Here is a 20,838-nt window from a genome sequence, read left to right as displayed (position 1 = left end):
AATCATGCCCATCTCACAGAGTGGTTGGGAGGACTGCATGAGAACACCCTGGAAACTGTCAAGCCCCATCCTACTGGAATTGGTTTATTCACTGACATGCTGTATGGCAGGCTGTGCCGGGAAGTAAGGCAGCATGGCCATGGGGGACTGGTATCCATCCATGGCCCCTAAACCCCTTCCTTATCACAGCTAACAAGGCTAGGCAGGTGGCAACTAATAAATCGGCAGTAAGAGCTCCTTCTTAACCAACTGAAGACATGTAAATGACCCAAAGCAAGGCCAGGGCTGCCAACTGGCGGAGCTCACAGTGACATCACATGCTCATTTGCTCCAAGTCTTCCAGCAGCTGAGGTCAGCTTGTAAAGCGGGAGCCCCTCCCCCTCCAGCCCCGTGCTGAGCCAAGAGGAGCATGGCACTGCCAGGGCTGGGGCCGGGGCCGGGGCTGGGCCACCAGCTCAGGTTCCACTAGTTCCTCCCTCCTTGTGCACTCCCTCTGCAATCGACTCTCCTCCACCCTCCCTGACTGCATTTCCCTCATGAACACAAGATTGCTACTTCTCATATAACACATACACGGTGGTGTGAACTTCTGGTAAATGAAGATCTTATTTAAAACTGTGTGCTATCAGAGGAGGAGATGAGATAGGTTTTGACACAGCTCAGCTGCCTTGCCAGGAAAAGGAGGTGCTGGGGGGCTGTGCACAGAGCCACAGGCCATCCCTGGGAGTTCCTCGGCAGTCATCGGAGATGGGCCACAAGGCTCCTGGCAATGCTTTCAACTCATCTACGAGGATCAAAAAGGGTATCCCTTTCTTCATCTTTGCAGGAGGGTTCAACAAGGAGGTTTTCCCATTTGAGAATTCAGTTTACTGTGTGCAACAAGTGGCTTAACCTTGCAGGGCTTTCCAAGAATGCAGAATTTTGGATCAGAGAGGCCTTGGAGATCCTCAGGTTCCAGGGTCCTCTACCTCAGCTACACAAGAGGACCACCTGGGGGACTTTTAAAGATCCTGACGCCCAGGCCAGAACCCAAGACCAATTAAGTCAGAATCTCCGGGTGGGACCTAGGTGCCAGGTGATCCCATTGTCCAGCTAAGGTTGAGAATGACCAAGCTAGTCTCTTTTTAACATAAGTGTGCATCAGAATCACCTGGGGTGTTTTGTCAAAATTCATATGCCCAAACCTGGCCCACAGTCCCTAAACCAGAACCTTTAGGGTAAAGGCCAGGCATGTGCATTTAAAAAAAAAAAACTCTTAAGATTTTTACATACAATTGTGGTTTATCGTTTGCTGAGCACCTGTTCACAAAGGCCCACTGTGTGCTGGGCACTGTTCTGAGCATCGAGGGTACATTGCTGAGCGTACGCAGCCCTGGGCTCCCGGGCTGGGGAGTCAACAGATAAGTCTGTATTCAAACAACCATTCCAGATGGCAAGAAGTGCTGGAAGAAGAGTAAAAGAGGCAGGGGGCCAGGAAAGGACTCTCTGGGGAGGGGCCACTGGAGCCGAGACCTGGATGACAAGGAGCCAGCCACGCCAAGCTCAGTGCGAGAGCACTCCCTCCAGAGGCACGTTTGCTGATATGTGAAATGACGACTCTATCAGTGGCCAAGCCCATACTCTCGCCAACCCCCACCTCACCCCCATTGTGTTTTTAGGGTCCCCAGCAGGAAATGCTTGGAAGAGGCCAGCGGGTGTCAAAATGGCACCTTCTGCCCCTCAGGAAATTCCATAGGCTGCTGGGCTAAGGGGACTTTATGATGCACAGCTGAAAGCTATAAGGAATCCTATGGTTCACTAGTCCAACCCCTCATTTAACAGACAGGGAAACTGAGGCTCAGAGAGAGGAAGTGATTTGCCTTGATGTAGCATCTCTGCTCTGACAGCATTAAATGGGACAATGACTTCACCACGGAGGTCGCTTGCTGCTGTCAAGCCCATTGTCTTTACCCCCAGCCACACCTCAAATCCCTGTTCCTGGCTGCTCTCCATATAAACAACCTGTGTGTTCCAGCCATGGTACAAGTCTGTGACACATCCAGGGAGCTTGAGTGGTGGGAAGGGGGGGAACCCCCACTTCCCTGCCCCATAACCTTTCTGTGGGCGGGAGGTCTTTCCTCCCACACAAGGAAACCCATGAAAGGCCAGACAGAATGGTGCCAGATAAGGCCATGGAATTTGGAATTTGGTGGGATCTAGAATTTCCCTTATGGGGAAGGCTGGTCCCAGCTGTCCACCCATGGTGAGTATCCAAAGGGAGGCTGTGCCAGACTCCAGGGATGTGGGGGGAGGCCCATGTACCCAGGGCCGGAGGCCTGATGAGGTGGGGAGGGCAGAGAGAAGGTGGCTGGTTGTCTTTGGAACGTCCGTCCCCAGAGAGGCAGGCTAGGTCCACAGGTCACTTGGTGGACAGGACATTGAAAGCAGTTTTGACCTTGGCCACTGGCCTGCTCTGCTCAGTCTGATGTCCACCTTTGTGGTATAGCCAGGAGGGCTAGAGGCTAGGGGCTGCCTGTCTTCAACCTGCTTGGCCTTGGCTTCTCTGTGTGTTCAGGGGTCAGCAGCTTCCCTTGCTGAGCTATGGAGTGGAGGTAAGTTCCTGGCTCCTAAACAGGCCTGCACCCCTCCTCACTCTGACCAATCACAGTGAGGGCCCTCAGGTTCCTCCTAATCACAGCTGAGTTCCCCTAGGGAAAACATGGAGGTAAGACAGGGTGTCCTTGAAGGACAATCTAGAATGGTCTACAATGCTTCTTTTCTTAATCTTTCTCAGCCACCAAACCAAGGCAAGAGCGGAGAGGAGGTGGTAGGGGTGAAAAGTCAGATGGTAACAGTGTAGGTCAGGAGGTAGCTCTGTCTCAGTTTGCCCAGCCATAAAAGGGCAGTGAAAACACTCCCCCTGATGACTTCGTGGGGCTCTTAAGAAACTCAGAGTCAATAAGAGGGTGTTTTTGCATGCAGCGCTCTGTGCCTGGGAGCAACAGGCATCACCCTGACCAGCGACGGTGGGACAGCCAGAGATGGCACCAGCTCTTACTCAAGCCAAGGGACACGGGGCCCTCATGCACCCCTTTATAGGGTCTGCGAGACTGTGGTTCCTAAGAAGCTCTGAGAACTACACGCCCTGCCCCAGAAGCACAACAACTCCCTAGAAGGAGCCTTGGAAAGGAAGTCCAGGGAAGTGAGAGGGAGATGCCCCAAGGTCCCAGGGAATTTCTGTTTAGCCTGCCCTTCCAGCAGAGATCAGGGCCTCCGGGGACTCGGGCAAGCGCTCTGGTCCAGTGGGCCGTGATGGGAAGGAGAGTGGATGGCTTGATCCACGCTTCCGGCGGCCCCTTTCCCTTGAGAGGTCAGACCCTCAGCAGGCCCTGCCCCGCCCTCTACAGGCTCCTCAGGATCCAGGGGCAGGGGCGGAGGAGGACACTGTCAAGGGTGTAATAAACAACTTACTGACTGGTAAGCAGAATTCTCAGGCTTGGAGCAGGATCTTCCTGCAATCATGCCCCCACCATCTTCCCAGGGTCCCCTCCGCTCTCTGTAGGAGCTGAGGTCTGGCTAAGCCTCTTTCCCAGCAGGCCAGCTGATCTGCCCCTGGGGCTTGTTGCTCCCCATGCACCCACAAACACCCACTCTCTCTGACCAATCCTTAAAATGGCAAAGGGGCTGACTGAGGCTGGCTGACTGGCCTGTGGGAAAGGTCCAGTTCCGTCCATCAATCAACAGCTCTTTAGGGAGACAACAATCACCTTGGTGGAAGAGTCTGCATTTTATAAAGCAGCTCCAAGTTCAATTCCCTCACCACCCAGTCACTCCACAAGGAACTCCAGAGCATCCAGCACTCCCTGGGCATTGAGGGAGGTGCACAGTGGATAAGGCCCAGTCCCTGCCTTGGGGAGTGGGTGTAGGGTGGGCTCATGGAAGGAGCACCGAATCTGGAGTCCAAAGGCTAGGGCTGAACCCAGATGAGGCCCTGACACTAAAAGCTAGATTAGGGTGGGTCACTTCACTTTCCCAAGCCCCATTTTGCTCTTCTGCTAAGACCTTCCTCCCAGAGTCACCGCAAGGACTGAGTGAGACAATGCATACACAATGGCCAAGGTGGGCACAGAGCAGGCCCAGTGGGTGCCCCTCGTGTGCTCAAGCCCCCTCCACAACTGAATGTGAGGCCACAGTGTTTAATGTTTTCCCGTCTGATAAATGAGAAATGGTATCTTGTAGTCGTTTTACAATATGTGTTTATCTAATTCTGAGTGAGTCTGTTTGAGGGTCATTGTTCTATCTTATTTTGTGCATTGTCTGTTCGTGTCTTTTTTTCCCACCTTTCTGTTAGGGCTCGATCCTTTGTTCCTTGATATTTAAAAGCACTTTATATACCATAAATATCAGCCCTTCGTCTGTGGCATATGTTAGGAATATTTCTCTCAGTTTGTCAAGTACTTTGTCTTTTGACTTTGTTTAAGGTGTTCCGTGGATTTTTTTTTTTGTCGAAAATTTAAAAATATTCATGTAATAAAACTGATCAGTTTTTTATTTTATTGCTTCTAGATCTTAAGTCATAGTTAGAAAGCCTTTCCCACCCACAAGTTTAAAAAGGAATTTACCCATGTTTTCATTTAGTAGTTGTATCATTGTTTACATCTAGATCCCAAATCCACTTGGAGTTCATCTCTCTGTATGGTGTGAGACTTGAATCAAATTTCACCTTTTCCCACATAGCTACCCAGTAGTCCGAGCACCATTTATTAAAAAGTCTGTATTAACCCCAGTGACCTGTGATACCACCTTTGTTATGTACTGTATTTCCATAGACATTTGGGCCTAATTCTGAACTTAATATTATCTTTGGTCTATTTGCCAATTCACACACCAGTAAGCACACTGTTTTAATTACAGAGGCCTTCCAGTATGTTTTACTATCTGACAGGAATAGTTTTACTTCTTCTTTACCCCTTTCTAATGTTTCTAATTGACTTCTCTCATTTAATCACATTTGCTAATACATCTAGTGGTGAATACTAGCAGAGGTGAATACCAGCAGGGTATCTATTACTGATCTTACTGAAAGTACCTTTAGTGTTTCCCCATTAAATAAGATACCAGCTTTAGGACTAGGGTATGTGTATGTGTGTGTGTGTGTGTGTATATATATATATATATGTTATTTTTATTTTAATTTTATTTCAATAGTTTTTGGGGAACAGGTGGTATTTGGTTACATGGATAAGTTATTTAGTGGTGATTTCTGAGATTTTGATGCACCCATCACGTAAGCAATGCACACTGTACCCAATGTGTAGTCTTTTATCCCTCACCCCCTCCCACACTTCCCCCATCTCCCTAAAGTCCATTATATCATTCTTATGCTTTTGCATCCTCATAGCTTAGCTCCCACTTATAAGTGAGAACACATGATTTTTAGTTTTCCATTCCTGAGTTACTTCACTTAGAATAATGGTCTCTGGCTGGGTGCGATGGCTCACACCTGTAATCCCAGCACTTTGAGAGGCTGAGGCAGGCAGATCACCTGAGGTCAGGAGTTCGAGACCAGCCTGGCCAACATGATGAAACCCCTGTCTCTACTAAAAATACAAAAATTAGCCGGGCATGATGCCACACACCTGTAATTCCAGCTATTCGGGAGGCTGAGGCAGAAGAATTGCTTGAACCCGGGAGGCGGAGGTTGTAGTGAGCCAATTATCATGCCGTTGCACTCCAGCCAGGGCAACAGAGCAAGACTCCATTTCAAGGAAAAAAAAAAAAAGAATAATGGTCTCCAATTCCATCCAGGTTGCTGTGAATGCCATTATTTCATTCCTTTTTATGACTGAGTAGTATTCCATGGTATATATCTCTATCTATCTATCTCATCTGAAAAGTATCCCTTAATTCCTATTTCTTTTAGTGTAGTATTTTATCCAAGCTTTGTTCAGCATCTATGAAGATAATAATATGATTTTGTTTCCTCAGATTCATTAATATGGAACATAATATTAATTTGGCATGTTACTAATATTAGCGAATTCATTTGGAACCACTCTTGCATTCCTGCAATAAATCAGATCTGGTCACGATGTTAAAAAAAGAGAATGGAATTGGATGCTGCTGATCAGAGCTGCCATCACTAAATACTTTCTCCATCCTCTCCAAGTATTATCTGATTCCATCCTTAAGGCAGCTCTGGGAAGCAGGCTTCATGATTCCCATTTCACTGATGAGGCAACTGAGACTAACAAGAGTGAAGTCGCCTGGCAAACATCATGCAGCCAGCAAATGAAGGTGACAGGATGGGATCTTGGGTCTCGGTGATTCCAAAGGCCCTAATGATAACATGGGTGGTGTTATCTGGCTGTTATTCAGTTATTAAAAATGCTTATGGGCCAGGCAAGATGGCTCATGCCCGTAATCCCAGCACTTTGGGAGGCCGAGGCAGCCGGATCACTTGAGGTCAGGAGTTCGAGACCAGCCTGGCCAACTTGGTGAAACCCCATCTCTACTAAAAATACAAAAATTAGCCCGGTGTGGTGGTGGGCACCTGTAATCCCAGCTACTTGAGAGGCTGAGGCATGAGAATCACTTGAACCTGGGAGGCAGAGATTGCAATGAGCCGAGATAGCGCCACTGCACTCCAGCCTGGGTGATAGAGCAAGACTCAGTCTCAAAAATAAAAAATAAAATAAAAATAAAAATAAATAAAAATGCTTATGATCTGATAAGATTTTGGAAAGACAATATCTCTGTAGGAACTAGGGGGTGGCGAGGAGGAGACTCTATTTGTCCTAGAAGCTTGAGTGGTCCTCCTCAACCCACCACAGGCTCAGCAGAGGAGCGGTGTGAGGGGCTGGCAAGGTGTGGCCAGCCAGGTGTGCTGCCAGCAGGCAGTGTCTGCAGGGTGTCCTCGAGTCTGCGTGGCACGGTGGCAAGCAGTCCTCAAGACCCATGTCGCCTTCCAACTTGAGCTTCTCTCTGCCTTGGCATTTATGTCTCAGGCTCTGAACACTGTGGGAGCAACTTAGAGAGTGAAGACTGGTCCAGGGATGTGGTGGGCTGGGAGGGAACAAAATGCAGAGAAGAAAACTCTTAACTCTCTACTCCCTGCTGGTCCTGCCTGCCCCGTTTTCTAAGAATGGGCAGCCGGCCGAGGGATTATGTAACTTCTGGTGGGCATGGCAGATGGTGTGCTGGCTCACACAGCATCAAACCCGGCACTGACACTAACCTTCTCTGACGTGGCACCCAGGCCTCCTCTGCTCTGGGATGTGGGGTGTGCAATGGGGTCAGGGTATGAGGGCACAAAGATGGATGAGAAGTGGCTAAAACTCTTGTCACTTAGCTCAACAGCCGTGGCCAGCCAGGCATAGGAGAAGCCAGGTAAATGGCATGTGGGCCCTCTCATCCCTGCCACACAGGCAGCGGTTCCCAGGATGCACCGCATAGTCCAGGGGCTGTTCTGCAGGCCTCCTGCTGCCTCAGATCAGCGACCCCTGTGAGTTTGGAGAACAGTTTCTGAAGCACCTCTCTGGGTGATTTCTCACTTGGCCCTACCTGGCACTCAGCTTCTTTTATTCCTTTTGCTGATGGGTAAACTGAGACTCAAAGAAGGTGGGTGAGATTTGCCTATCACACAGAGACAGATTTGGCCTTAGAGCTGGAGATTCCAGACTCCTAGTCCAGTGCTCTTTCCAAATGTGTATAACAAGGCAGGCTCTCCCAAATGTGTATAACAAGGCAGGCTCTCCCCTCGCTGATAACCCTCAGACAATTACCAAGTCACCCCACAGGCCTTCCTGAACTGTACCCACGGTGCTTTACAGCGATGGGCTTTGATGGCTGGAAGGCATCTCAGAAGTCTGTAGGCTAACCCCACTCTACCTTATGTCTAATATGCCCGTGTCAAGAAGGGAATATCAGAAAGAAAGAAGGCGGGCTCTGTGGATTTGGGATCCAGCAATCCAAAATCCCGCTAGAAGGCAGGATACAGCAATTTGTGGATTTCCTTCTGGGTGGAAAAAAAAGAAAACCGACCTTCACTGACCATGCCCATTTCCTTTAATGTCCCCACAACCAATCAGGGGGCCCAGTTTATAGTGAGGAGATGCAGGCTCATGAAATTGCAGTTAGTGATGGGGCCAGGACTTGAACCCAGGTTTTCTGATTCCAGGACAGAACCTCTTCATTTGAACAGAGGAAGCTCAGAGAGGGAAAAGGACTGGCCCAATGTCACAAAGCAGATTAGCTACATGGCTAGGATTAGAATCCAGTTTTTTATTTCCAAAAAAAGAAAAAAAAGAATCCAGTTTTCCCAGTCCTCAACTTGGGGCTTTTTCTGCTGTCATTTCGTTGTGTGTGTCTGTGTGTGTGTGTGTGTGTGTGTGTGTCTATACAGAAGTGGGATGGACCATGAGGAAAATGTGGGGCTGGATCAACTTTGCAGCAGGGGTCACTGTGCCCAGCAGCCCCAGCTTTCCTGGGCTGCCAGGGAGGAATTCCAGATCAGCCTCTGGCAGGGGCCCCTGATAAGGACCAGTGAGCCACCAGCTGAGGATGGTCACTGGGCCAGGCTTGCTGCTGCCTGGGGATGTTTAATCTTCCAAAGATGTCAGTACTGGACATGGTGCCACCGAGAGTCTGTATCAGCCAGACCCCGTGGCCAGAACTGCTCTCCTGCACCAAGCCCAGCTCCTGCTAAGAAGCTGGTAGCAGTTGCTATAGAGGGCTGAGGCTTGGAGTCAGATCTGGCCGTGGCCTTTAGATACACCTGCTCAGCCCACACTTGCTCTCAGGCCTCACAGCCAATTGTCCATGTGGTGAGCATTCTCTTGGGCCACAAGAAGGCAAGGTGGGGAAAAGTGATAATGGGCTTGTGGCTACAAGTAGGAAACAAACATTTTAAAGTGGCCTGGACCAGCTGTGCCTTACAAGGGCCACCTTGCAGATAAGTACAAAGTTTACCAGCCCAGCAAGTGTCTGCCAGTCTACTTTCTCTATGTAAAGGGGCCAAGGGCACTTGACTGCAAAACTTGGTTAATTCTCTGTGGCTCCGCTGGATTTAGTGAATAAATTCCTTCCTACCTAGGGGCTCTGATCACTGAAGACTTGGTTCTGGCTTCCACCATGTTGGGTACACAGTAAGTGCTCAAAGAAAGCAAGCAGCAGATAATGAAGGCAGGGAAGCAGGCAGGCAGGAGGGGAAGGCTGGAAGCAAAGGAATGAAAAAATCTTCTAATTCTTTGGTTACTCATCCACAGCAGCAGGTCCATGCACAGCTGGGACAAAATCACAGCTACCTCTCGGGTGAGTAAGGGCTGACTGTGAGTTCTCATTCATCCATTCTACAGAGATTTATCCAGTACCTTCTGGGTGCCAGGAATACACATGAGTGAGCAAAATCAGGCCCAGCCTCCCTAGTCACCTAGTGCCATGGCTGCTCTGCCATCACCTAGTCGTTTCAATCCATGCTGCCTGCCCCTGCTGAACCTGTCTCCCCAACCCTGGAGCCCTGGCTTGGTGACAAGGAAAGGGAAAGAACACAGGCTGCCCCATCCGACAGACTCCCACCCCACCACAGGTCACTGCTCACTCCGAATCTTACTCTGCTCTGCTGTGTCACAGAATGACCAAAGGTGGGACAGGGATGGGGGAGGGGGCCAGGGACAACTTTCCTGGAATTCCTGACTCAATTTCTTGTAAGCTCTGCATCCTGCATGGGTGTCCAGGTCCCCAGCCAGGCAGGCGGACGCCTCTGATCACATTACAGAGCTGCTTTCCTCGGGCTTTGTCTCCTGAAGGCAGTAATGCCTCCAGACGCCGCTTGGGGCCTCTGGGGGTTGCAGGCTCCTGGGTGATCTCAGCAGAAGACGCCCTGGGGATGCCTCCTGGGTCAGGGCAGGCCCAGGTGAACATCAGGCACCAGAAAAAGCAGCCTCTCTCTTCCTGCCCCTCTCCTTGGCTCTCTGGCCAACCTGGAAACTGCCACTTTGGGACTCTCAGTCCCCCTGTTCTGCCTAGAGATGCACAGGGAGCGAATCAGGGCCCAGGCCCAGCTCTAGCCCTATCCAGGGGTCAGCCAGATCGGGGGGTGGAGGAGGGGCAGGAAGAGAAGGGAAGGCAATGCAAATCCACAGAGCACCCACTCTGCCAAGACTGTATATGTGTTAGTTCACGTCACATCAGCACCTGGTGAAAGTGGTGGAATCATGCCTATCTCATGAATTGGGAAGCTGAGGCACAGAGCGTGAGCCACCTCTGGAAGATTCAAATCCTAAAGGCTGGGGCTCTTTCCACTGTACTAAGAGACCTCTGGGCCTAGAAGTCTTGAGTTGCTAGATGATCAGACACGAGTCAGAAGCTGAATGTAGAATTTGTCTCCTGGGTAGATGCGCCAGACATTCCCACCCATACCTTCACATACACATCCCCTACCAGGGCCACACTCTCCATTTACCCAAAGTCTCTCATCTTTCAAGGGCCAGTCAAGTGCAAACCTTCCCTCTTCCAGGAAGCCTTTTCTGACTGCCCAGGCCACAAGAGCTTCTTCCTCTCAACATCCAGACATTTCCCTTTGTTCCACCCAATACATGGCGCCCATATGATGATGAGGATGATGATGATGACAGTAGTGAATGTCACTGAGCTCTTCAAAATATGCAAAACACTTTTAAGCGTGATCTCATTTATCCCCAAATCTAATGAGATTGGTGCTATTACTACTCCCATTTTACAAATGAAGGAACTAAGCTCAGAACTAAGCTCAGAGAGGGTAGGCAACTTGCTCTAAGACACACAGCCAGATGGTGGCACTGCCAAGATTTGAACCCAAGTAATGTGACTGCACAGCCTGCACTCTAAACATCGCACAAGACCCCTCCCAAGACACACACATCTTGGCTCATCCTTGAATGATTCATATCTGTTGCGTCACCCTAACCCCCCTTGCACCCCAGCATCACAGGCCAGACACTTGGCCCATGCTTCAAGAAGCAGCACAAAGCCCATCAGTTCTTCAAGAGTCAGGCCCATGGTTTTTAAGCTTCTGAGCGCGGAGCTCAGCACTTGCTCAGGCTGAATGAATGGGCATGTGCATCAGGTTTTAGGGTGGGCTGGTGTTCTGATACCCTACATGGAGACAGGAGTCCTCATTCCCCAACCCCCAAGATTGGCCTACCCCTGCCTCTGAGAAATGAAACTATGCATGACATGGGGGCCAGGTCTGCAAAGTCTGTCCCTAACACACCCTCAGCAGGGCGCACTTGAGCTTTGGAGTGGGCGACAAGGGGGGGACCACGGGCTCCTTCTCGCACATGCCCAGGCTGCCTCTGCCAGTGGGGCCCTTCTCTACCTCCTGGGCCCTGCTTGGCATCTGGGGTTCTCAGTTTCTGAGGCAGCAGATGCTGATGGAGCAGGAAAAAGGGACCGAGTTCCCAGAGGGTGATTTATGGCTTCGGTGAGAGAGACACCCAGGGCTGCATAATGCGTGCAAGGGCATTCCAGTCAATATATTGACTTTCCGGAGGGGCCTCTGTAAACACAAGTGGTTCTGGACCTCCCCTACCTCTGTTTCTTTCTGACTGCTGCGGCCTCTTCAGATAGAACCAGACAAAAACCCCACATCCTGTATGGATCATCCTTCCTCCTCTGCCCCACTCCAGACTTACAGATGGGAAGGGAAACCAAACAATCAGAACCCAGAGAGGGAAAGGCACTTGCCCAAGGTCTCACAGTAAATGAAAATCAAGAGCCAGAGTCTCCTAACTCGTTGGCCAGGAACGGCTGAGACTCCTGGCCCTGACCTCCCAGCTTTCACTCCCGTGGAGGAAGATAATGATGCATTGCTGGGCTCTCTCCAGGGCAGGCTGCATGCCAACAGGCCCTGAGTGATCGCTGTGTGCCGGGCACTGTGCTAAGGGCTTTACCATACATCAGCTCATGAGACTCTCAAGGCAATTCTGAGGATGATGTTATTATTACCCCCATTTTACAGATGAGAAAATGGAGGTACAGTCCAGTTAGGTGAACTGCTCAACATCATCAAGTTAGTCAGTGACAATGCTGGGAGGCCGTGTTAACCTCCGTAGAATTCCAATTGGCAATGCCATGCACTGTTCTGCACCCGCAGCTAAGGCCCCAGGGAGACGTGTGTGTGGAAAGAGAGCAGCTGGGGGTTCCCAAAAGTGGTGATGACAAAGGATCTCCCCACCCCTACCCCTGCCAAATGGCTCACAGAAGTGCTAGGCAGATTCCATCCTTCCCCTTCTTACCCACTTTGTGTTCTCTGGTGGGGGCAGGGCAGAAGGTAGAGAGATACCTCCCCATGTCTCCACCCCCAATATGATCCCTACCAGTGCTTAGAAAGTATTTTCTGGGCTTGTTCCACCTTTGGGAGCCCCACAGAGAAATCCAAGAAGAAGGCCTTTTGCCTCCAGGGCCTGCCACGGTCCTAGCCCACAGAGTCAGAAGCAGCTGAGAGGGCTCGTGACCCAAGCACACACATTCAGTTGAACCTGGGATGCTGGGAGGTGGAATGGGGCCAGAGGGTTTGTTCTCCAAGGATTGGTGTCCACCTCAAGATGGTGAACACAGCAGATGCTAACAGGGGCAAATTTCCCAAGAGTAGGGAGAGGTCGGCTGGCACCCCTGCCCACATACCCAGCTAGCTAGCCCCCATCTCATCCTCTCTTCAGGACATGCTCTCAGAAGGACCAGAAAAGGACAGAGTCAAGGTCTGGCACTCATCACCCGCCCCAGGAAGCCCCACGCCTTACAACCTTGGCTCTGCTATGCTCTTCCCTGCATATCATCTGTCACCCTCACATGGCATCTGCAATGCTCTGAATGCCACTTAACATTTCTAGAGTGGACATCAGCAACACTTACAGACAGCACCTCCTCGAGGGCTGCGGCCAGGGCTGCTTAGTAGTTCTGACTTTGTGATGGTTAATACTGAGTGTCAACTTGATTGGATGGAAGGATACAAAGTATTGATCCTGGGCGTGTTGCCAAAGGAGATTAACATTTGAGTCAGTGGGCTGGGAAAGGCAGACCCACCCTTAATCTGAGTGGGCACAATGTAATCAGCAGCTAGCACAGCTAGAATATAAGCAGACAGAAACATGTGAAAAGAGAGACTGGCCTAGCCTCCCAGCCTACATCTTTCTCCCGGGCTGGATGCTTTCTGCCCTTGAACATGAGACTAGAAGTTCTTCGGTTTTGGAACTCGGACTGGCTCTCCTTGCTCCTCAGCCAGCAGACGGCCTATTGTGGGACCTTGTGATCGTGTGAGTTAATACTTACTAAACTCTCCTTTATATATATATTAGTTCTTTCCCTCTAGAGAACCCTGACTAATACAAACCCGGGTCCCAGTCCTATCTCTTCAGCCTTCTAAGTGAGAGCTTCCACCTCCTCGGTGAGTTCTTACAAGGACAAAGTGCATATATAAAAGGGTTTTGTAAACTGTAAAGCAACACGCACACCAGGGTGGGGGAAGGGACTGTGATTTTCCTGTAGGCCTCCTTGCTCCAGAACAGTCCATCTTATCCTAGAGTTGAAGTGATGGAAGTCCTTCCTGTGGACAGCCCTGGGAAAGCAGGGAAATGCTTCTGTGACCAAGAAAGTGGTAAGGACAGTGGAGTCCAGCATGTGTGTGGGTGTGTCTGTCCTCTTTCAATTGCTACCGCTAAGAGCCCCAGGCCCTAGCCACATCAGCCTGAGATGGGGTTCTCCACTGGGGATCCCACCCACTCAAGCTCTGCTGGCCCGTTCTCCAGCAAACTCTAGAGGAGAACTCATTCCCTTTGGGGGAGACAGGCTGAAGCATAAGCTGACCCAGGTCAGAGAGCAGATCTCCAAACCACAGCCACTCCCCATGCTCTGGGGAAGCTGGGAGTTGACTGCAGGAGACTCCAGGTCTGGGACTCTGATCTTCCCGGAGGGCAGCAGCCCAAGCTGCTGGGCTGGCTTAGGGTCCATCTCTGCCAAACTTCCTTCCCCTGGAGCACCAGGACCCACCTTCAGGCAGGCCTGTCCCATCCGCACTCAGCAGGGGAAGCTGTCCTCTGCCCTTCCAACAGCAGAACCTGGCACTCAGGCCAAACCCTGCTCACAGTGCAGGTGTGGGGCAAAATGAGGTCTCTTAAGTGCTGATGGGCAAATGGCCTGTGTCCCATCCTGAAGTGGAATCCCCAACGGAACACAATGGATGGAGCTTCCCATGCCTGGTGGTGACTCACTGTCTCCACATTACACATACCTATTTATACACAAACACACCACAAATGTGCCCATGTGACATTGCCCACCCCCCACACACCCAAACACACACACAGCCTATACATCACACATCCTGAGTTACAAAAGGCGCAACCCTCCTCAAACACACATCCATCCTCCGGCACACACCCAGTGCATGCCTCGCCCCCACGCACACCTGACACCCCAATGCAACACCACACCCACCCTCCCCTCCCACTGCAAACTCCCACCTCCGCCCACCTGCTTAATACACATTCTCGCCCCCCACACACTCCTTAATACATACTCTCACACCCACAAGCCTGCCTTCTTGGAGAAGCGAGCCGAGCCGTGCAGCGCCGCGAAGGGGTAAGTTGCAAGCGCTGGGGGCAGCCTGTTCTGGGAGGTGAGAAGGAGGGCGGCTCCGCGCACTCACTCGCTAGGCGGTGGCGTTAGAGCTCCCGGGGCTCCAGTGGACCGATTTAGCTCGGCTGGGGAGGGAGGTGGAGATGGGGACTGGGGGTGGGGGACGCAGGAGAGGGTAGAATCCAGCCCCGAAAGCGGCGGAGATGCTAATCAGGCCGCTTAGTTGGAAAAGGTAAATTCGGGCGCTCCCAGCAGCCCAGCGCTTTTGGAGAGAAGGAAGAGGAAACAAAAGGGGTGGGGGTGGGGGAGCGGGGAGGCGGCTGATTGATGTCCGCACTTCAGCAAATATTTTCGCTGCCATTAGCATCCCCGAAGACCGGAAGGAACGCCGCGGGACCTGTGGCTTAGCGCGCTCCGCCCGGGCTTGTCTGCCCGCGGGGGCGCAGCGGCTGAGGCGGCTCTGGGCCGGAGTTCCAATCCAGCGCCACCCAACTCCCAGTCGGGGGCCGAGGCCAGCGCCGGGATGCCAGCTTCTCCCAAAAAGATCCTGCCTCAGGGAAATGAATGGAGCCGGGGGCGGGGGGGAAGCTCGCGGCGCCCCCGGCGGATCGCAGACCCTAGGGGGGCGGGAGGTGGCGCCCCAGCCCCAACCTCTGGGGCCAACCCAGTGGGTGGGAAGTGCCCATACCCTAGGCCTTCCGGGAAGTGCTCTCTCCTTGTATTATTCTAATTACGGTATTTTTAATTTCCTTAAAAAAATAAGAAACAGAAAAGCACAGAACGCACTTGTTTGGTTTCATTTTGCCTTCACAGCTTTAATGACTCTATTTGTGGAAGCTGTTTAGGAAACTGATGAGGAGGAGAAGGAGGAGGACGCCAAGAGAAGCGTCAGCTCTGGCCTGAGTGCCGGCTTTCTCCTCCCTACCCTCTGGGGGCCATCTGTCCAGGCAGCAGTTTCCCTAGGCCCAGGCTCCCACCCCCAAGTCCCAGCCTATGATCCAGCCCCCTCTGCCCTTTCCTGAAGGCGGTAGTGGCCTCCAAGCTGTCTCCTTTCCACCCAACCCCAACTCTGAGGGTCAAAAGACCTGCTGCCTGCAGGCCCTGGGGGAGGGAGGTTCCCAGCACTGTCTATTCAGAATCACTAACCTTGTCTGAGAGCACTTGGAATGGAAAGGATCCATCTCCCCCCAGCCCATCCCCAAAGTCTTAGGCAGCCCACAAACCTCCTTAGAAAACCTCTGTGGCTCAGGGAATGGGGGGTACTCATCTTAAGCCCTGACACCCAGGAAAAGGGTCACTAGACCTTCGGTCCAGGAGAAACTCAACAACAAAGAGGTGGGGGAGAACACTGGCTCCTAAAGCTTTGAATATAAGTAAAAAGTAAAACATATTCTGTTCCCAACTCTACAAATGGGTGCAGAGCTCTAAAATGCTAATGTTTATTTGGCCATGCAGCCCAAGGGAGCTTGGCTTGTGACCTGTCTCCCTTCCCCAGGTCAGGGCAGTGGCTCAGGAGGCCAATGCTGGGGGTCGGGGGAACCACCTTTGGGCACTTGCCCGGTCTCAGAGCTTCACTCCTGACCTTTGGCTCTGCCCTGTTCCCTCTCTCCTGGAACATCTCTTCACCCTCCCAACTCTCAACCTCTTTCCTCCAACCTGCCATGAGTTCCAGTCTAAAGCAGCCATCAAAGCGATCTTATCTTTAGCTGCCTGCCTTAAGTGGTGCCTCAATTTCAGAGTCTCGAGCCCACACCCATGATGGTGGGTCTCCAGCCCAGGTGGAATGAAGGAGCTAGAAGCACTAGACTGAGGTCCTGAGGCCTCAGTTCAAGTCCTGGCGCTACCGGTGAGTCCCAATGTGACCCTGGGGAAGTTGGCCTGTCCCAAAGTGTCAACAGTTAAATAAGTGGATTGGAAAAGAGGGGAACTGTTTTATCCTACAGAATTCCCTGTTTGTGGGGGAGGGGAGAGAGGTGGAGGAGAGAGATTACAGGAGAAATTCCTCCCCTGCAGTGGTACTTTCACTTTAATGAGAAAACCCATTAAGACACTTGATTTTCCATTTGTTTAAGTGAGATGGGTGTTTGCTACAGTGAGTGCAGAGGGAGACGAGGACAGGCTACCATTGTGTGTGCACAGGCGCGCGCACGTGAGCACACACACCAAGCAGAGACACTACAAAAACTGTGATTTTAATTGCACCTTAAAAAGAAGTATTATCGTGACACCTCGACTCCTTCTCAACCATCCCAGCCAGAGGCCATGGAAAGGCTCATTAAAAGCTCCAGGAAGGGCTGAAAGGTGGGGTGGGAGGAGATTTCCAGGGCCAACCAAAGCTTTTGAAGTGGCCTTTTCTGGCTAGTCACTTGCTGACATTACCTTTTAAGGGTCTGGGGTTTTATGGTTCCAGTTTTGATTTCTCCAGCATCAGACTTTACAGCTTAAAAATATTCTCAGTGCTGTGAAGGGAGCTCATTCCCATATTCACCAGGGATGGGGTGGGGGTGGGGAAAAGGAGAGAGCAGTGCCTGCCACTTGAGGGGAGCTTGGACACCCCCAGTAAAGATCCCTCTTTGCAGAGACAGCCTCGCCTGCCTCAGTCTGTTATGAGCCTCATGGCAGAGGGGTGGGTGGATAAGAATGGGAGGGAGGGTCTGCTGGACTTGAATCAGTCTGGCTATTGGACAAGAGCCCTTCACATGTCTTCAATCTGTGGCCAAGTGAAGGCAAGATTTGGAGAAAGCCAACACTCTGGCCTTGATTTCCCCCATCAGTGAAATGGGGCTTGTGAAAGATCCACTGGAAAAACCCAAAGAACATTCTGAAAGAATGATGCTCTGTGCCTGTGGCATTAGCGAAAAAAAGATTGTGTGGGAGGCAGGGACATGTTCTCCCTCCTGAAGGCAGGTTTCTAAGGGCCACACATTCTGGGCAATGAGAAGGCTGCAGGCCGACCCCACCAGTTGGCCCCTCTCCAGGCTGGTGGGCAGGCAGCTCCTGCCGCGCTAAGTAATGAGCACAATTCCAACGCCGCTTCTGCTCGCTGGTGAGAAATCAAAGCCGGGTATTAGAGGCCATTTCTGACTGGGCACCATTCGTGCCCAAATCCATCAAAGCCCTGGGCCTGGGGTTTCTTCTGGGGAAGATGGGGGCTGGATGCTTTGTTAAGCAAGAAATGCAGGCCACCCCCAGCCTTCCTGTGCAAGCCCACCCACCCAGAGAACTATAGGCCAACCAGTCTTGTCTTTCTCCTACAGCAGCCCCTCATTCCTGGTAACCTAAGTATTTATTCCTAATCCCACTGTCCTGCTGGTACAAAAGCAGCTTCCCAAGACACAAACCCGCCCATGTGCCATTTACAGAGACTTCACCCTACCCTTCAATCATCTCCTCAAACCCCCTCCAACCAGAAACCAACAGCCCAACCAAGCACCTCCCACGTCTAACTGCACCCTTTAAAACAAGGTCGGACATTCTGCAGCCTGCCTTCCCCCATCCCCATCATTACCTTCCAACTTCAAAACACTGCTTTAAATACCAGAGTCTGCCCAAATCATAATTAACTTGGATCAAATGGTTGAGTGTTGTAACTCTACTGCACAGGACTTGCACCAGAAAAAAAAAAGTGGGGAATGTGCTAAAGCCAAGCCCTCACTCCTCGCCGTGGGAATCACTAATTCCAGAATGAGGAATCTTTGGCTATGGAGGGGGGAAGGGCGGATGTCAACATCGCAGCAGGAGGTAGGTGGGGAGGGCTGCGTCATCTCGTCCACTTTCTGCTCCAGTTTTCCTGCTCCATTCTCAGCCTCAACTCAGAGAGGACTCCGTGCAGGAGTCCCCGTCCCCACCTGGCTCCAGAGCCGAGGCGCCCGGCAGCCGTGGCCAGCCCACTTGCTTGGGTTGGGGTAACAGAGAGAGGGTGGCTCCAGTCAGTCCACAGCCTCCCCGAGAAGACGCAGCCCAGCCAGCGACGCCGGGTCCAGCTACAGGACGAGCGAGAAACGTATTCATCCACGGCGAGAGAGGCGGGTTAGGGACTTTATTTCGGAGCCTACCAGTTCGCTGAAGTCATCTTGGTGGGTCCAGAGCGGGCGCTGTACCAAGGAGAGCGCACCTAGTCTGTTCCCCGGACAGCGAGAATGTCAGTGACCCATTTAAAAGGAAACTCCGCAGGATCGCTAAGAACCCCCGCCCGCATCCAACACACGCACACACACACACACACACACACACACACACACACACCCCCTCCAACACTCAGAAAAAAAAAAAAAATTCTTCCAGACCTGCGGGCCCAGCGATCTCGGGGAAAGCTACGTGTGCAGGACTTACCCCTCCCCGCTTCAGGAGCCCTGCAAGCCGGCCTGCCCCGGCTGCCGGAGCGCTTACTGTGTTCAGCAGGTCTTTTCGCTCTCTCCCTCTAGCCTGCAGATTCCTGTCCCTATACCGCGTAAGAGCCTAGGCGAGCCGGGACCAGACTAGTAAATTACCGGCGTACGGCAGCGAGCGCACACCTTGCTTATGTAGCCACAGTTCTTTTTCCGGGCGGATGCCAGGCGCGCGGAGAGCCGGGCGTCCCCAAGAGGCGGATCCTCCCGGAGACTCAGACCCTGACTCCGACACCCCTTCCAGGGAGAAGAAGGGATCCCTTTCAGAAGCGAGCAGGGAGCTTTCAGCTTACTGTGAACCCCCTTCCCTGCGCCCCCCTCCCGTGATGTGGATGCGCCATTGCCCACTTTGGAAGGCAGTAAAATCTACATTCTAACTTGGGCGCCCTTGCCGCTTTTCCTGCGCGCATCGACGCGACAAAAGACTACCTCAACTTCAGGACAGAGTGAGGCGCAAGGGTCCCCTAGCCCCGCGCCCCCAGGCCCGATCGCTTCCTACCTGCTTGGCTCAGCCTCGGGTCCCAGCAGAGCAGTAGTGCCAGCAGCAGCGCGCCCCGAGCTCCGCTCCGGGCCCACATGCTCCCGCGGCCCGGTTCGGGCGCCTCTCCCCCAGGGCTGTCTCCCTGGCCCCAGCCTCGCCGCCGCCGTCTCCGCCGCCGCCGCCTCCTCCTCGCCGTCCTCCCCGGCGCCCGGCAGCGCCAGCCCGTGCCTTCCGTGGGGGCAGCGGAAGCCACGCCGCGCGGAGGGCCGCCTGGCACTCGGAGCGCGGTGGGTGCCTGGCGCCGGCTCTCGAACCAGGCTCCGGCGCGCCCCTCTGGCTCCGGGTCTCCGAGCGCTCGCCTGGCTCCGGCGCTCTGGCTCCGAAGTTGCGCGACCGCTCAGTGGCGCTCGCAGCGGCGGCGCCGCGCAGTCCCAGCCCCTGTGCGCGCCTCTCCGAGCCCCGCGGCTGACTGCAGCTCCGGCGCCCTAGCCGGCCCCAGCCGCCTGCCACAATGCCGAGCGCCGCCGCTCGCTCGCCGGAGTGAGTTAGCCAGCCAAGGGGACCGCGCGCGGCCGGGGCGGGGCCTGGGCGGCCGAGGGCGGAGCCGGCAGGGGGTCCTTGAGGGGGGGATCCGACGGCCATCTGGGCGCGGCCGCGGCAGAGCTGGGGGACCCCGGGGGAGGGTCCTCGCGAGACGCTGGGCGCGGCGCTTTGAAAACCCTGGCCCATGGAGAATGGCTGGACGTGGAGGCGGCCCAATTTTGGCTCCCCCAAATTAAGGAAATCTGGCTTTGCGCCTTCATTTGGCTTGGCCTTGTCAGCTTTCTCCTCTGATTAAACATAAGACTCTCACTTTTGGCTCCCCTGTCTGTAGTATGCGTTCTGCCTTCCACATGTGGGGATCTTTCCAAAAAAAGGCTCCCAAAATGAGAACACCCAAGTCCTGGTTACGCGGGGGCTTACAGCGATATGAAGCTGGATATAGATTAGGATCGTCCTGGCTGGCTCTGCTTGTCTGTATGATCTCCGGCAGAACTGTTAACCAGACCCCTGGAAACCCCTCCAGCACTCTGATCCTGGGTTGTTGTAAACCAGCCTCCTACGTGACAGTGGGACAGCCATTTTTGGCTCAGTGTAAACTTGGACTCTGCCCCTTACTTACTATGTGACCTTGAACAAGTTACTTAACAATTCTGATGCTCCCTTCATCATCATCTGTAAAATGGAGGAAAAGGATAACTATTTCACAAGGGGGTATAGAATTAAATTTTAAAACTTGTGTGGAAATTGCAGTGCAAGTGTCAATAATCTCTTTCCAAGATTCTCCCCTCCCAGCCAGTCTGATTCCAGGGGGAAAGTCCTGACCACCCAAGAGTG

The 20,838-nt window shown here is 52.6% G+C and overlaps 1 protein-coding gene across 4 annotated transcripts in view; it reads right to left on the bottom strand.

Annotated features, from left to right (window-relative positions):
• The window catches only part of UNC5B (unc-5 netrin receptor B), an 89,621-nt gene extending 69,613 nt beyond the window's left edge, over nt 1-20,008 (bottom strand). For 2 of the 4 annotated variants that reach the window (XM_030798429.1, XM_030798430.1), the window contains exon 1: nt 19,480-20,002. In XM_030798429.1, coding sequence (XP_030654289.1) covers nt 19,480-19,558 — 79 coding nt within the window. In that variant the 5' untranslated portion in view covers nt 19,559-20,002. Of the gene's footprint in view, nt 1-19,479 lie in introns of all 4 variants that reach the window. The other 2 variants (XM_030798428.1, XM_030798431.1) reach the window with 2 other exon arrangements.
• Between the last annotated feature and the right edge of the window lie 830 nt (nt 20,009-20,838).

Source organism: Nomascus leucogenys, chromosome 18, assembly GCF_006542625.1.
Source record: "Nomascus leucogenys isolate Asia chromosome 18, Asia_NLE_v1, whole genome shotgun sequence".
Classification (NCBI taxonomy): Eukaryota; Metazoa; Chordata; class Mammalia; order Primates; family Hylobatidae; genus Nomascus; species Nomascus leucogenys.
This window is presented reverse-complemented; position numbering and strand designations above follow the sequence as displayed.